Source organism: Somniosus microcephalus, chromosome 13, assembly GCF_052327205.1.
Source record: "Somniosus microcephalus isolate GS21.2 chromosome 13, FLI_Smic_1.0, whole genome shotgun sequence".
NCBI classification, from domain to species: domain Eukaryota; kingdom Metazoa; phylum Chordata; class Chondrichthyes; order Squaliformes; family Somniosidae; genus Somniosus; species Somniosus microcephalus.
Window position 1 is genome coordinate 49574488 of NC_140999.1, and position 16301 is coordinate 49590788.

Genomic DNA, 16301 nt, shown 5'->3' on the forward strand with positions numbered 1-16301 from the left:
AACCCCCAGGATGTTGATAGTGGGGGATTCAGTGATGGTAATGCCATTTAATGTCAAGGGAGATGGTTAGAGTCTCGCTTGTTGGAGATGGTCATTGCCTGGCACTTGTGTGGTGCGAATGTTACTTGCCACTTGTCAGCCCAAGTCTGAATGTTGTCCAGGTCTTGCTGCATATGGACACGGACTGCGTCAGTATCTGATGAGTCGGGAATGGTGCTGAACAGTGTGCAATCATCAGCGAACATCCCCACTTCTGACCTTATGATGGAGGGAAGGTCATTGATGAAACAGCTGAAGATGGTTGGGCCTAGGACACTGCCCTGAGGAACTCCTGCAGTGATGTCATGTGATTGAGATGAATGACCTCCAACAACCACAGCCAACTTCCTTTGTGCTAGGTATGATTCCAACCAATGGAGAGTTTTCCCCTTGATTCCCATTGACTTCAGTTTTGCTAGGGCTCCTTGATGCCACACTCGATCAAATGCTGCCTTGATGTCAAGGGCAGTCACTCTCACCTCACCTCTTGAGTTCAGCTCTTTTGTCCATGTTTGGACCAAGGCTGTAATGAGGTCAGGAGCTGAGTGGCCCTGGCGGAACCCAAATAGAAGGGTTTACCTATTTATTTTGAAGGGGTCAACACCTCCATTAAAAGAGCAGATAAAGGAATTTGATACGAAGGCGTTAAACATTTATATTCTACCTCGGGCCTTGTGCATGTACAGATTTCTGTTTAGTTGAATACTGCTCTGTTTTAACTGCTTTTATCTTGCTTTGTTCCAGATGCTACTATAAGATCTCACGAGTTGAGGCTGAGCTCATGTTGGAGAGGAACATGGATTATGGAAACTTGTTAATGAGACCAGGCAGTGATCACAAGAATATATCAATTACAACACGGCAAATGTTCAAAAAGTAAGAGAAATAACTTGAATTTATAATAGTGCCTTATTGCATCCTCAGGACATCCCAAAACACTTTGCAACCAATAGATGTTGACAACCAATGGATCACTTTTGAAGTGCAGTCTACGTTTTGTGGGTGAATGCAGCAGCCATTTTGTGCACAGCAATGCCCCACAAACTGCAACAAGAGAGTGACCAGTTAATATTGTTTTTGGGATGTTGATGCAGCCTTATTACAACACCATTACCATCTGGGACAACTAAGTTTCAAACTTTCTTGAAAATTCCCATTATCCTACCAGTTTTCTAGCTTCACCACCATTCAGCTCTAGAATTACATCATTCCAGGAGTTAGCAACCCAAGTTGATGGATGTTTGAAGATGGTCCTTCTAGAGGAGAGATGGGTGGAAAACATCATGGTCACATTTTCAAATTTAAGTCAGATGTGCTGGGGTTCATATTAGACCACACTTCTGCTGCCATCATTAAGCAGGGTAAGGGTTAGGTTGCAATCTTTAAGTACACAAAGCATTTGTTCAAATAAGAGTTAAACTCGCAACAAATTACAAGAGCAGCATTTTAAACCTCAAAGGGTTAGGCAGACAGCATAATCCCATGGAAGCAAAACACAGTAAAGTTGTGCTTTTTGGAGAAACCTAGGCGAAGGGCCAAAGCCCTTAGTGCAGGGCACCCAGCAAAGGTGAATACAAATGATGAGGTATCCAAACCAAGCTTGGGTTTTTTAAGCCCGTCGATTGTAGAAGGAAGGGAAGACTAAGGGAGTTAAGGAGTCGCACAGTTTTCAGGTCCTGAGTAAATGAGAGTTAGAGTAGGAAGCGGTGTGATGAGGGCACAGGACAATGGTTTGAGAATGTTAGAAATGCGGTTATAGTAAAATTGTGTTTTACATTTCAGCACTGCACTTGTGAAGCACTACCGAATACGCTGTGCAGACAATGGGTACATTATTGAAGTTGACAGTGGAGTAAGTAAGCTGCTGAATAATTACTTTTTTTATAAAATCATTTTGAGTCCGAATGGCTCATGGCAGATGTACCTCCCAATGTGGTTCTGAACCATACAGAGCAGGAAGGTGCCCGGGTTCGATCCCTGGCTGATGCTGAGTTCGCAGGTCTGAGCGAGGGTGGCAGTAGCGATGCTACAATTGGTTTCGAAGCCCCTGAGCTTGGGAGCGGAAAAAATCAGCCAGCGCTCCCATACCAAAATTGCTATCCAGTGAACAGTGTTGGAAAGTTTGATTGTGTGCATGTCAGGGGAGGAGAAAGTAGGCTTGGTGATGATGCAGCCCTTGGTTGAACACCCTGCTAACACTTAAGTGTGTAGGATCACACTTTATGAGTAAGCAATTCACTGAGATGTTGGAGGAGAATAATGTGTGGAACTACACCCCAGGATGAATCAGCATCTACAGTTCAGAAATCTGTGCTAAAATAACTTCAAGAACTTTCTGTTATAAATCTCAGCATCAAGTAACTACTTATGAAATAATGCTGGACGGCCAGCTGGTGGTGCCGTCCAAGGAGTATAAATACTCGGGCGTGGGCCCCAGCTTTCCAGGGACATTTTGTAAGACAAGGAGCTGGTGAAATACAACTAGACCTCCATGTTCTGAAACAAGTTGATTAAAGCCTTGCTTTATGCTCAAACCAAGTGAGTAGTGAGTTTTATTACGTCAATTTAATCAACTTGGTATCGACTCCATGCTTTGGGTGATTTTGGGGACAGCCAGCTACGACTCGAACCGTAGAAGGGAACACAGACAAGTAATCGATCCATCATGGAGAAACTACTCAGCCCCGCCCGTCTCGACCTGGACCCGAATTCACAGCTGCTAAGGTATGGAAACACTGGTATCATACTTTCAGCAACTTCCTCAGGATGTGTGGTGAAAATGTTCCTGATAAATTAGAGATACTTGCGAATTATGTATTCCCTCATGTGTTTGATTATATCGAAGACTGTGTAGACTCTGACGCTGCTATTCAAATACTACAGCAGCTATATGTCAAGTCCCCAAATGAAATTTTTGCTCGGCATCTACTGGCCACAACTCGACAACAACCCAGGGAATCACTTGACTAATTCCTTCAGAAACTTCACAGGCTCAGCAAGGATTGTAATCTTAAAGCTGTTACAGCTGAGCAATACCAGGAGGAGTTAATTCATGATTCCTTTATTAATGGGATTGTGTCTCCCTTCATACGTCAGTGTCTGTTGGAGAATAAAACCCTCAAGTTACAGGCTGCCTGTGACCAGGCATGTTCTCTGGACTTCGCAAAGAGGAATGCAGATGCCTATCTTTTCACCACCTGCACGGGCTGCTGCTATTACTTTTAGTGACTCCTTCGATAGGCCTTGGGCAGAAGCCCTCCCGGATGACGACTCCAACCTGGCTGATGGCAACCCTACCCTAGAAACCTACACTGATGATGACCCCGCCCTAGCGGCATCTTGGCAATCCGGAAGGAAGTGTTTCTTCTGTGGAGGTGCATTCTATTTATAGGAAATATTGTCCTGCTTGTAACGCAACCTGCAATCATTGCAGCAAGGTCACTTTTCTAAGGTATGCCAGTCAAGAGCCACTGTTAGTAAGAAAGGCCACTTTTCTAAGGTATACCGGTCGAGAGCTCCTGTTAGTTTTGCAGCAACTATCTATAAAACTGCTCCTCCCCCAAGAACCACTACTAAGGTTACAGCTGTCAAGGGTAAAACTGCCCCTCCTCCCATCACTGCTGTTTTTCCCCAAAGTCTGTCCCATGCAGCCACAAAGGTTTTGGTAAATGGACACATTTTGAGTGCACTAATCGACTCATGCAGCTCTGACAGCTTCATTAGTGAGCGGGCTGTCAGTAAGTTAAAACTGCGTATTTACCCCTCAGACAGGGAAATTGCAATGGCTCTGACGACACTGACCACCAATTCTTCCGGCTTTTGTCTTGTCGACCTTATCCTCAATGGCCACACTTATTTCTCCACCCGGCTCGGGGTGCTCAAAAACCTATGCAGTGATGTGCTTCTGGGACAGCATTTCCAGAAACAACACAAAAGACTCACTTTCGAGTTTGGAGGGTCAAAGCCAGAGCTTACTATTTCCAAAGTACCGTTTTGTGCGCTTTCGGCGGCTTCGCTCGACGAGCCCTCCTTGTTTGCCAATCTTTCCCCCCCGATGTAAGCCCATAGTCACTAAATCACGACGTTTCAGCCAAGCTGATCGAGCCTTTATCGAGGCAGAAATCTCTCACCTTCTAGCTGACGGTATCATTGAGCCATGTTCATCTTCCTGGCGGGCTCAAGTCGTCATTGTTAAAAATCCTCTGAAGCAACACAAGAAACATCTTTGCATTGATTACTCGCAAACTATTAACCAGTATACCAAACTGGATGCCTACCCACTACCACGCATCGATGACATGGTCAATAACCTTGCCAACTACAAGGTATTTTCAACTTTTGATTTAAAGAGCGCATATCATCAAGTACCGTTAAAGGACTCTGACAAAAAGCATACAGCCTTTGAGGCCAATGGTCGGCTTTACCAGTTTTGTTGCCTTCCATTTGGGGTCACCAATGTGGTGGCGGTCTTTCAATGGGCAATGGATAGCCTAGTCAAACAGGAGAACTTAACAGACACTTTTCCATATCTGGATAATACCACCGTTGCTGGTCATGACCAGAAGGAGCATGATGCCAAAATCCAGAAATTTCTTGACGTTCTCCATCGTCGCAACTTAACCTTTAATGAGTCCAAATCTGTGAAATCAGTACCATCAGTCAACATCCTTGGCTACTGGGTGGGCAACGGTGTCATCAAACCGGATCTGGAGCGACTTCGTCCGCTTCAGGAGCTCCCTCTTCCTACGAATCTCAGCTCTCTTCGTCGGGCACTCGGCATGTTTGCCTATTATGTGAAATGGATACCCCACTTCTCCGACAAGATCCAGCCCCTGCTTCACACAAAGGCATTTCCATTGGAGGCAACGGCTATTTCAGCTTTCAACCTCCTCAAGCGACAACTGGAAAAAGCCACGCTTCGTTCCATTGATGAAAATCTTCCTTTCGTGGTCGAGTGCGATGCATCGGATGTGGCGATCTCTGCTACCTTGAATCAAGGTGGTCGACCCGTTGCATTTCTGTCCAGAACTTTGCAGGGTAGCGAGCTCTATTATCCTCCTGTCGAGAAGGAGGCTACGGCCATCATCGAAGCGGTATATAAATGGAGTAATTTCCTCACTCGTCGCCATTTTACACTTATAATCGATCAGCGCTCCGTGGCCTTTATGCTGGATAACCGGAAACGCACTAAGATCAAGAATAACAAAATACAACTCTGGAGGATGGAATTGGCTACCTTTGGATGCACCATACATTATCGACCCGGCAAAGAGAATGTGGCCCTGGATACCCTCACGCGGGCATTCTGCTCTTCTATGTCAACTTCGACTCTGGCGGATCTTCATACTGACTTATGCCATCCTGGCGTTACCTGTATGTTGCACTGTGTGATCTAAAAATCTCCCATTTTCTACGGAAGATGTGAAAAGAACGTGCTCGTCGTGTAAAATTTGTGCGGAGTTAAAACCGCAATTCTTCCGTCCATCGGATGGCTCGCTCATACACACTATGCAGCCTATGCAGCGACTTGGCATTGACTTTAAATGGCCATTGCCTTCCTCAACGCGGAACACCTACTTACTGGCTGGTGGACGAATATTCACGCTTTCCCCTGTCCCAATATGGTTGCTTCCACAGTGATCAAATGCCTTGATCAAGTCTTTTCCCTTTGCGGTACGGCCAATTTCATCCACTCTGATTGGGGTCCCTCCTTCATGTCAAGCGAACTCAAAAGTTAGCTCTCCCAACGGGGAATCGCCACAAGTAAAACGACATCGTACCATGCCATTGGTAACGGACAGGTTGAGAGCTACAACGCTATCATTTGGAACGCTGTTCGTCTTGCGCTGAGGTCACGCAATCTACCAGACCAGCAGTGGGAAACTATGCTCCGTGATGCGTTGCATTCCATCAGGTCTCTCCTTTCTACTTCTACCAATGTCACACCTCACGAGCGATTCTTCAGCTTCCAGCATCGCTCCACCCATGGGACGCCTCTACCGTCATGGTTGACAGCTCCTGGCCCCGTGCTGCTCCGAAGATTCGTCCGATCATCTCAAACTGATCCTCTAGTCGACGAGGTAGAACTTAGGACGTCAACCCCACGTATGCACACGTGCGGTACCCGGATGGCCGGGAGTCCACCGTTTCACTCCGGGACCTGGTTCCCTGTCCGGCCGGTTCCGCGGACCCAACTGATGGAGGGACCCGCGGGGATAAGTCCGACACTCTGCGCTCCCCCGAGGATGACGCCCTACCCAGGACATCGAGGGATCTGCCGGCTGCCCCGCCGGATCCGCTTGGGGAGCCGAGTGCTCCCCGTGGGATGGCCACCCCGGGCCAGGACGCCAGTCAATCTCTGGCTAACCAACGGGACGAAGCCAGTTCTGCGCCTGTGGGGACCCGCACCCGGAGTCACGCTCTCCCCAGCCTCCCTCGGGTCGATCAGAGCAACACGGGCCCTGTTGATCCACAAGTACGGATCAAGCGGCCCAGGGACCAAGACACGATCCGGGGAGACATGCCTTCTGGCCATAAACAAAAATCTAAAAGACTGCGGTTATTCGTGGTCTGCCTAATCCGTTAAGAGGAAGTCATCGGACTTCCAAATCTTTTAGGCAGGAAGAATGTTATAAATCTCCATCAAGAAACTACTTATGAAATAACGCAGGACGGCCAGCTGGTGGCGCCGTCCAAGGAGTATAAATACTCGGGCGTTGGCCCCAGCTTACCAGGGACATTTTGTAAGACAAGGAGCTAGTGAAGTACAACTAGACCTCCATGTTCTGAAACAAGTTGATTAAAGCCTTGCTTTATGCTCAAACCAAGTGCATAGTGAGTTTTATTACGTCACTTTCTTTTGTTGTACATGACCTTGACATGTTCACTACTGTGTTTTTGACCAATTCTAACCCAATGTTGATCCTTCACTCCAACATAAAGCATGGAGTTTGAAACTCTGTTTGTTCTATTGGGTGTGCTCCTTTGTACACCATGGGCTTGACACCATTCCCAACCTTCTCGGCAGAGATCCATATCTTGATAACCAAGCAAAAATACATCCTCACATCTCTACCATTCAACCCTTAATCACAGATAACGCCTCAGTCTTCAGCCCCAACAGCACATGAATTTTAGGCAGCATTCACACTATGTTTAATGTTGGTGTGAAATGATTTCAGCATTGCCCTAATGCTAAAATTGTGTCGTGGAAATCTGGCGTTAAGACCCAATCTGATTCCAGAGCAAAATAAGAATGAAACTCACTCCTCCAGGGAGTTGCACTCTGTTTTTCTCCTGTATTAGCTTGGGGCCTCCCTGATTTAACTTGCGATATAACTGTGAAACCCCTTCACAACAATGGTACAGTTGCAGTGTAGGGTAAATGCACTCTTAAATACCAATCCCTGCTTTGCCCACTGACCAAGTCAGATGAAAGCCTTTTTAAAAGAAAAATCTCTGATATTTTCCAGGTCTTATGCAACAGTATGCAGGAGGTGATCGACTACTTTGTTCAACACACCAATGGAGTTTTGAAGCCTTTAGAAAGATCAATGGACTATGAAATCAATCTGAGTATGTTTATTCTTTCATTGTTCATAGTTTATTGGTTATTTTGCATAAAACAGATAATTTCAGTGAATCTTTAAGGCTTCAACAATGACTTACTGGGGAAGGAAAGTCTGGGAGAATTCTTTTTGTTCAAAGTATTCCCTCATTATACACAAAGTATAGACTCTTGTCACAAGTTTAGGGTCTTGCCATAGATAATCTCTTGGGTACACTGATTCTAATCAATCATGTAAGCAGTCTGAGCATTATATGGTGAGGGGCATACCTGTACTACCCAATATCTAACTATATGATCGTGTAATCCAGGGGTGTACAACAGTATGCCCTTATGATCCAATCTGGATATTTGTGGTGTTTGCATGTTTGTTTCCTCAATCTCTTTGAAGACAGACCAAGCAAACACTTGGTGAGATGAGGTCAGGTACACGTTGTTAAGCGGCTTTATTTCACAGCATGTAAACACAGAGCGATATTTGTGAGCGGACTCAGTTAGCTCAATCAGTACAACGTGTCTCAGCATAATAGCACAAACCAATGCGCTTTCCCACAGCACTTGAGCTAAGCTGACAATCCAGTGCAGTACTGAGGGGATGTCAGGTACCATCTTTTTGCGCATTCAGACGACCGTTCCAAACCATGGAGCTTGGAATATTCGACTGTTAATCCAAGATCTTGTCCACCTGCTCAAGTGGATGTATTTGAAGAAGAGCAGGGAGTTCTCCTGGTGTCCTGTTAACATTCATCCCTCAGCCAGCACCACTAAAGAACAGATTAAATGGTCATTCATCTCGGTTACTGTTTGTGTGACTTGCTGTGTGTACATTTGCTGCCATTTTGCCTATATAACAGTGGCTGCACTTCAAAAATATTTAGTAGTTGTGAAACACATTTGGATGTGCTGAGGATGTTATGAGATACTATATAAATGCAGATTCTTTCTTAAATTTGCTTGTCACCATTTTGCCCCTACGCACCTAATCTAACAGTCCCATCTTAGTTTGACGTAGTGCACAGGATTCACTTTTTTTTTATCTAGCATTTTACTATCTTTTATATCCCCTCTGTCACCTACCTTCAAGACTGAAAAGACCAAGGGGGTAATTTTAATCTCGCTCGCCTGACGGGGAAACTGACGTGATCGGATCTTCCGCCCGTTTTACATACGACTGACTTCATGTAAAACGGGTGGACAATCCAATCCTGTCAATTTCTGCCAGGCAAGTTAGATTAAAATGATCCACCTTCCCCAAATTTTTTTTCTAAATTTCCTACATTTGACTCGGAGAGGAGATACACAGCTTGATAACATCACTGCATCAACCTTACATAAAACGCCCATCAAAGTCACTTTGTGTTAATATCCATGACTCTTATTTTTTAGGTTTTGTGCAGAAAGATGCTGAGAGTGGAGAAATGGTCCATCAGAAGCAACAGGCACCCACACAATCACCAACCAGGACATCAACCCAACCAGGTAAGTTGTGCAGTGACTTTATGTTAATGGGGCCAGGTTCATTGTTGCCTTCGAGAAGCTACAGACGAGAGCTTACAAGATGGTTCCAATTATCGGGAATCTGAAGTTGTGAAAAAAGAAAGATGTTGGGTGAGTTTTTGTTGGGGTCTTTGAGGTGACCTCATTGAAGCTTTCAAGATTATGAAGGAATTAGCAAAATTGATGCAGGGAAGGTTCACCGTGGGAAGGGTCAAATATAGCAAGAAACATAAGGTTAGGTTGTGAGTGGGAAGGGAAGTGGTGGGAAAGTTGCCCCTAAAGGATACATCTTTGGAATAGGTTACCGGGTAAATACTATGAAGCAGGCAGTATTGAGAGTTCAAAAGAAAATTTGGAGTGAGATGGGATTGAGGGATACGGTGACATTGGTGGGTTGGTGAGGTTTCCCCATCGGGACTATCAATTGGGAAAACTTAGTTTCAGGATCTGTGTCATAATATTAGTGAATGCTAGAAAGCTGAAACAAAAACAGAAAGCGATGGAAGTGCACCGTGGGTCTGTCAGCAACCGAAAGATGAAAGGCAGGTGAATGGAAAGGAAATGGTATGTTGGCCTTTATTACAAGAGGATTTGAGTATAAGAGTAAAGGTGTCTTACTGCAATTATATAGGGCCCTGGTGAGACCACATCTGGAGTATTGTGTACAGTTTTGGTCTCCTTACCTAAGGAAGGATATACTTGCCATAGAGGGAGTGCAATGAAGGTTTACCAGTCTGGTTCCTGGGATGGGGGGATTGTCCTATGGGGAGAGATTGAGTAGACTAGGCCTATATTCTCTAGAGTTTAGAAGAATGAGAGGTGATCTCATCAAAACATACAAAATTCTTACAGGGTTTGACAGGGAAGATGCAGGGAGGATGTTTCCCCTGGCTGGGGAGTCTAGAACCAGGGGTCACAGTCTCAGAATAAGGGGTTGGCCATTTAGGACTGATGAGGAGAAATTTCTTCACTCAGGGTGGTGAATCTTTGGAATTCTCTACCTCAGAGGGTTGTGAAGGCTCAGTCGTTGAGTATATTCAAGACAGAGATTGATAGATTTTTGAATATTAAGGGAATCAAGGGATATGGGGATAGTGCAGGAAAGTGGAGATGAGGTAGAAGATCAGCCATGATCTTATTGAATGGCGGAGCAGGCTCAAAGGGCAAAATGGCCCACTCCTCCTCCTATTTCTTATGTTCTTATGAATGTTTTTGGGTGGAAACCTTTCCTCAGAACTGATTAAGGAAAAGAAGAGCATCCTCTATAGAGGACTGACAGAAATGAGCAGGGAAGGTGGTTGGACTGACCAAAGCATAGATGGGAGACAGAAAAGAACAGTAGCAGATAAAGAATAAGAGTACAGAAATGCTGACTCCTACTTCAAAGAAACAACTAAAGGGTTTAACAGCCTGTGAACAGATTATAAAAACTAGAAGGATGGGAAAAGTGCTGGATGACATACGAAGATCACTCAGTCAGGCTGTCAAAAAGGTATTAGAATGACAAGGGAAGTAAAATGCTCCAAAATGGAAGGGATCAAAGTGGAATGTGAATAGGTGAAACCGGCAGGAAAATGTGGGAGATCTAGATAAGGTTTGAAGTTATTAAAGGCAATGTATGTAGGAGAAAGATGAGATGCTGCTTGTGTTGAGGTTGGTTGGAATTAAATAGAAGGTCAAAGATGGAAAGGGTGGAGTGAGAATGGGAAGGAGAGTTGAAGTAGTGAGCCAGAGTGGTCAGGCTTGTGGACAGAGTGGAGATGATCACTAAATTTGAGTTTAGTGTCTCCAGTACAGAGAAGACTGCACTGTAAGCAAAAAATGCAACATGAAAATCCATCATATTAAAGGGTTATCCCATTTGCCTTTATTTGGTCTGATAAAGGGACTTTACTCAATCTACTATGTTTTTATATTTATTTGTTCCCCTTGTGGTTGTATCATTCCTGATGAAAGGTATGGCTCCTGCACTGAGTGATTGCATTCCAAATCTTTCTTCACAGTTAAGGAAGAGAAACGGAGCTCAAAGATTCCTGTAGTATCAGAACCGGAAGCAGAGTACCTCAATGACAATGGTATAATTTTTTTCCTCTGTCTAGTTGTCAAACTGCACTGTCAGATGTTAAGTATGATTGACCATCCATATCTTTCAGTGCTGTGTTCAGACACATCATTTGTAGTATTATTTTCCAATTTTCTCCCATCGTTTTCTGACGGCACTGATTCCTGCTGGGTGAGGTTCCACACAAGCTTTCATCCAATACCTTGTCCTAGTGACCAGTTCTCGTGCGAGCCTAGCCAGTGAGTGTCACAGCTGAGACAATCATGTCCTCCCTCAACATCCACACAGGCCCTTTCTAGCAGAGTTAACTGGACAGCCATCAGAAGCAGGACCTTCCCTAGCCCAAGGGTGCTGACTCATACATCCCAGCTGGGTTTAGCTAACTCTGGGATTAAACTTGGGACTTCCAGAACTATATGACTCTGTTTCACATTGATCAGCGCCTTTAACGATTGAGCAGTTGGGGTCAGTAGTCCAATAATAAAACTATTCCTATCATACAAGAAACGTTTTTACTGTAATATTTGTGGTTGTTTCGGCATCGTAGTGCATGAGCTGACCACTTGCGAGACTGATACTGGGGGACTAGAAATTACCTGGACCTGCTTAAAGTCAAAAGGCTAATTAAGATGTTAGCTGCAGGCTGTCAGGAAGTATAAAAGTGTGATAATACTCAAGAGGCACTGATAAGTCCCTTTGTAACAACTGGGATTATGTGACAATTTAGCAAGAACACGTTTCCTAATGAGGGTGGTTAGACTTTGTTCAGTGTTCCTGGTCTGGTAACACCTCAATTTTAAAATTCCCATCCTTGTGTTCAAATCCCTCCATGGCCTCGACCCTCCCTATCTCTCTAGCCTCCTACCATCCTACAACCAATGTTCCCTCTTATTTTTTTTTGGGTGTGCGGCATCGCAAAACTCGACATTGAAAAAGCTGGTCCCGGACTGCGCAGCTTATAGGGAATGTTGCCTACAACCCTCCGAGATCGCTGCGCTCCTCCAATTCTGGGCTCTTGTGCATCCCCAATTTTCATTGCTCCACCATTGGTGGCCATGCTTTCAGTTGTCTAGGCTCCAAGCTCGGGAATTCCCTCCCTAAACCTCTCTGCCTCTCTCTCTCTCTCTCTCTCTCTCTCCTTTTTTAAGTAGCTCCTTAAAACCAACCTCTTTGATCACATTTTAGTCACCTGTTCTAATATCTCCTTATGTGGCTCGGTGTCAAATTTTATCTGATAACGCTCCTGTGAAGCGCCTTGGGTATTTTTACTATGTTGAAGATGCTACATGAAGTTGCCATTGTTGTTGTTGCTTCAGGACTGCTGCAGTAGGTAATCAACCATCAACAGATGGCTTTTGTCCAAGGCCTTGCTGTCTGGTTTCTGCTCATGTGCTGAGATTGCACAAGTGCAGAAGTGACCAGTTGCCTCATGGTGCAAGAGTCAGCCAGAGCTGGACATGCTGCTTTCAGCATATGTGATTTGTCACATTTCCATCGCTTTTTTCCCCCCAAAAATCTCACCCTTTTTAAAAGAACTGCCACAACTCCTAGTTCTCTATTATACTCTCCATGGACTTCAGATCATTTCTATGTTTTGAGTCATGTTTCTAATGCAAGCATAGAATTAAAAGGTACTAAATTACTTTCTACTAACTTCAATTGCACAGAAATAATTATTCAGCCATATTTAATTGTTTTATTATTTCATTGTTCAGTGCACTGAATTTAGCCCGCTCCATCACCGTTCGTTTTAACATCCTTTATAGATTATAATAAAGTATTTTAAATTTAGATTCAGTTTTAGTACGAGTGATAAAACATTTTGAGGTGCAAACTGTGAGCTTGCCCTATTTCCTCTCCCCTTACAACACAGCACAGTCTCAGGATACGGGGTAGGACATTTAGGACTGAGATGAGGAGAAATTTCTTCACTCAGAGGGGGTTGAACCTGGAATTCTCTACCACAGAAGGCTGTGGAGGCCAAGTCACTGAATATATTTAAGAAGGAGATAGATAGATTTCTAGACACAAAAGGCATCAAGGGGTATGGGGAGAGAGCGGGAATATGGTATTGAGATAGAGGATCAGCCATGATCATATTGAATGGTGGAGCAGGCTCGAAGGTCCGAATGGCCTACTCCTCCTATTTTTCTATGTTTCACCTCCGCATCCTGTGGCCCTCCATTCAGCAGTCATGAGTGAGCTGGAGAAGCTCACCCAGTTTAGACCACAGAATGTTAATAACTGGCAGCACTGAAACCATTCTCCAATCTTACATCTTTTTTATGATAACAATACCAGGCAATAAAGGTAAGCTCAATGTAGATCAGTAAAGTTATTTTAGTATCAGTTTGATCACATTTTCAGTCCACATTGGCTCTGGAATTGGTGAATTATTTATTTTAAAGCCTTGACTGCAGCGTGAAAAATTGGCATAGATGCTCCTGGGAAATAGGTTGATGGGTTTTTAACTCTAGTTTCTTTATTATTGAGAAGTTTCCTATATCTCCTGGCCTGGAATGTTCTGCCCTACTGCAGAGTTTCAGTTGTAACATACCGAGAGCTGCAGGTTGAGCGAGCAAGAATTTTAAATCTGGGAATCATTAACATCACTATGACACAGTTTTCCAATAAATGTAACCCAGTATGAGCAAAGCCGAACAATTCGATTCTGTCGGGTGGTAACCCATCGTGCTATTCTAGGGGCTTCCATTCTTTATACAGCATTTTATCTATAAAAAATATAAATTTAGATTTGAGCTTCTAGTTGCAGTCGCTGAGCTCCGATCTACTTAAGTGATACACAGTCTTGACTCCAGATACATGAGAGCCACAGCACAGACCTCCAGGACATGAGGGTGCATAGATCAGGCATGAGGAATCAAGCCTGAGACGCCAGGGACATGAAGGAACACCTATTAGTTTCCAGTGCTGCTCCTTGCAGTCACTGAACTCTGACACTCCCTATCCTTGCTGTCACTGAACTCTGACACTCCCTACCCTTGCTGTCACTGAACTCTGACACTCCCTATCCTTGCTGTCACTGAACTCTGACACTCCCTACCCTTGCTGTCACTGAACTCTGACACTCCCTATCCTTGCTGTCACTGAACTCTGACACTCCCTATCCTTGCTGTCACTGAACTCTGACACTCCCTATCCTTGCTGTCACTGAACTCTGACACTCCCTATCCTTGCTGTCACTGAACTCTGACACTCCCTATCCTTGCAGTTACTGAGCTCTGTCTGGGCCTTTCTCTCTTTGGTATATGGAACTCTCTGGGTCTCCTTTTCCTTAATACTGAATCACAGTACACTTGTAAAATGTTGGAAAAGACATATTTCCTGGGGCAGAAATAAATTTGACTCCATCAGTGCGCTCTCCTCCCTCTTCCTGCTACAGGAATTGTAACTTCACCACTGCAAAAACTGTATTTATGTGTACTTCACTTCTTCCCCCTATAATACAACTGACCTGAATATTTCATGAAAATATGACAAGTTCATTTTCTACAGTACTCCCATTCTAACTAATACTTTACATATGCCGTACGTGAGGCCATTAGGTTTCAGTTTTCACAAAGCAGCAACCTAAATTGTGGAATGTGATCCTAAACACTAATTTAAAACCCAGACATTGCAAGGAATAAACATTTATTTAACTTAATCAATGGCCATGGGCTGCTTTTCAGTAGCATGATTTCACAGAAACCCCACAGTGCAGATAGAGGCCATTTCGGCCCATCGAGCCTGCACCGACACATATCCCACCCGATCCCCGTAACCCCTACACCAACACATATCCCACCCTATCCCCATAACCCCACGTATTTAATCCCCCTAACACTTTATCATAGCCAATCAACCTAACTCGCACATCTTTGGACTGTGGGAGGAAACCGGAGGAAAGCTGTTTATCAGCTTTCTGAGGTTTGTAGATTTTCATGTATGTCATTATGACCATTGCGCCTCTGAAATTTCCTCTCCTGTTCCGCGTGAACTCCAAACACGTCTCCCTACAAACTCTGCTCCTTGTTTGCATTCCCCCCTTATTGAAATCAAGACTTATTGCACCATCTCCTACTCTAGCTCTAATTAAGAATCAGCCTTGGCTCAGTGGTAGCATTCTTGCCTCTGAGCCAGAAGTTGTGGTTTCAACCCTCACTCCAGAGACTTGAGCACATAATCTATGCTGACACTCCAATGCAGTTTGAGGGAGTGCTGCACTGTCAGCGGTGCCGTCTTTCAGATGAGATGTTAAACCAAGGTCCTGTCTGTCCCTCGGATGGATGTAAAGGATCCCATGGCACTAGAAGTGCAGGAGACTTTCCCCAGTGTCCTGGCTAATAATTATCCTTCAGCCATAATCAGTAAAAACAGAAATAGGGATTTGGTAGCATAGTGGTTATGTTACTGGATTAACAATCCCGAGGCCTGGACTAATAATCCGGAGACACGCGTTCAAATCCCACCATGGCAGCTGGGGAATTTAAATTCAGTTAATTAATAATTCTGGAATTTAAAAAGCTAGTGTCAGTAATGGTTGTCATAATAAAAACCCATCTGGTTCACTAATGTCCTTTTAGGGAAGGAAATCTGCCGTCCTTGCCTGTAATTCCAGACACACAGCAGTGGGGTTGACTCTTCACTGCCCTCTGAAATGGCCTAGCAAGCCACTCCGTTTAGGGCAATAAATTCTGGCCTTGCCAGTGACGCCCATGTCATGTGAATGAATAAAAAAAAGAATGCATCACATTAGCTGGTCATTTATCTCATTGTTGTTTGTGGGACTTTGCTGTGCACAAGTTGACTGTCACATTTCTCTGCATTACAACAGTGAGTACCATTGGCTGAGAGTTGCTTTGGGATGTATATCCAAGTTTAGTTGTTCATTCTTTCCCAGGCACGTCCCGATCTTTTCTGCAACTCATTGTTTGAATCTCTCCAAACAGGTTTTTGCCCCTACCAAAGCACTGAAACTGTCTTAACCAAAGTCACAAATTATTTTGTCTGTGATGCATTATTGCTCCTCAACTGCTCTGCAGCCTTTGACACGGTCAACCACATCATCCTCCTCCATTGTCCTGTCCTTGATTGGCTCTACTCTTACCTATCCAATCGTAGCCAGAGGATTTT

The 16301-nt window shown here is 44.3% G+C and overlaps 1 protein-coding gene across 3 annotated transcripts in view; it reads left to right on the top strand.

The window, feature by feature from the left end:
* Nucleotides 1-16301, top strand: part of LOC147108317 (signal-transducing adaptor protein 1-like) — a 50496-nt gene that overhangs the window by 19421 nt on the left and 14774 nt on the right. For 2 of the 3 annotated variants that reach the window (XM_086004905.1, XM_086004904.1), the window contains exons 6-10: nt 784-915; nt 1822-1891; nt 7512-7614; nt 8993-9085; nt 11107-11178. In XM_086004905.1, the coding sequence (XP_085861031.1) occupies nt 784-915; nt 1822-1891; nt 7512-7614; nt 8993-9085; nt 11107-11178 (470 nt within the window). The remainder of the gene's footprint in view (nt 1-783; nt 916-1821; nt 1892-7511; nt 7615-8992; nt 9086-11106; nt 11179-16301) is intronic. The other variant, XM_086004906.1, reaches the window with a different exon arrangement.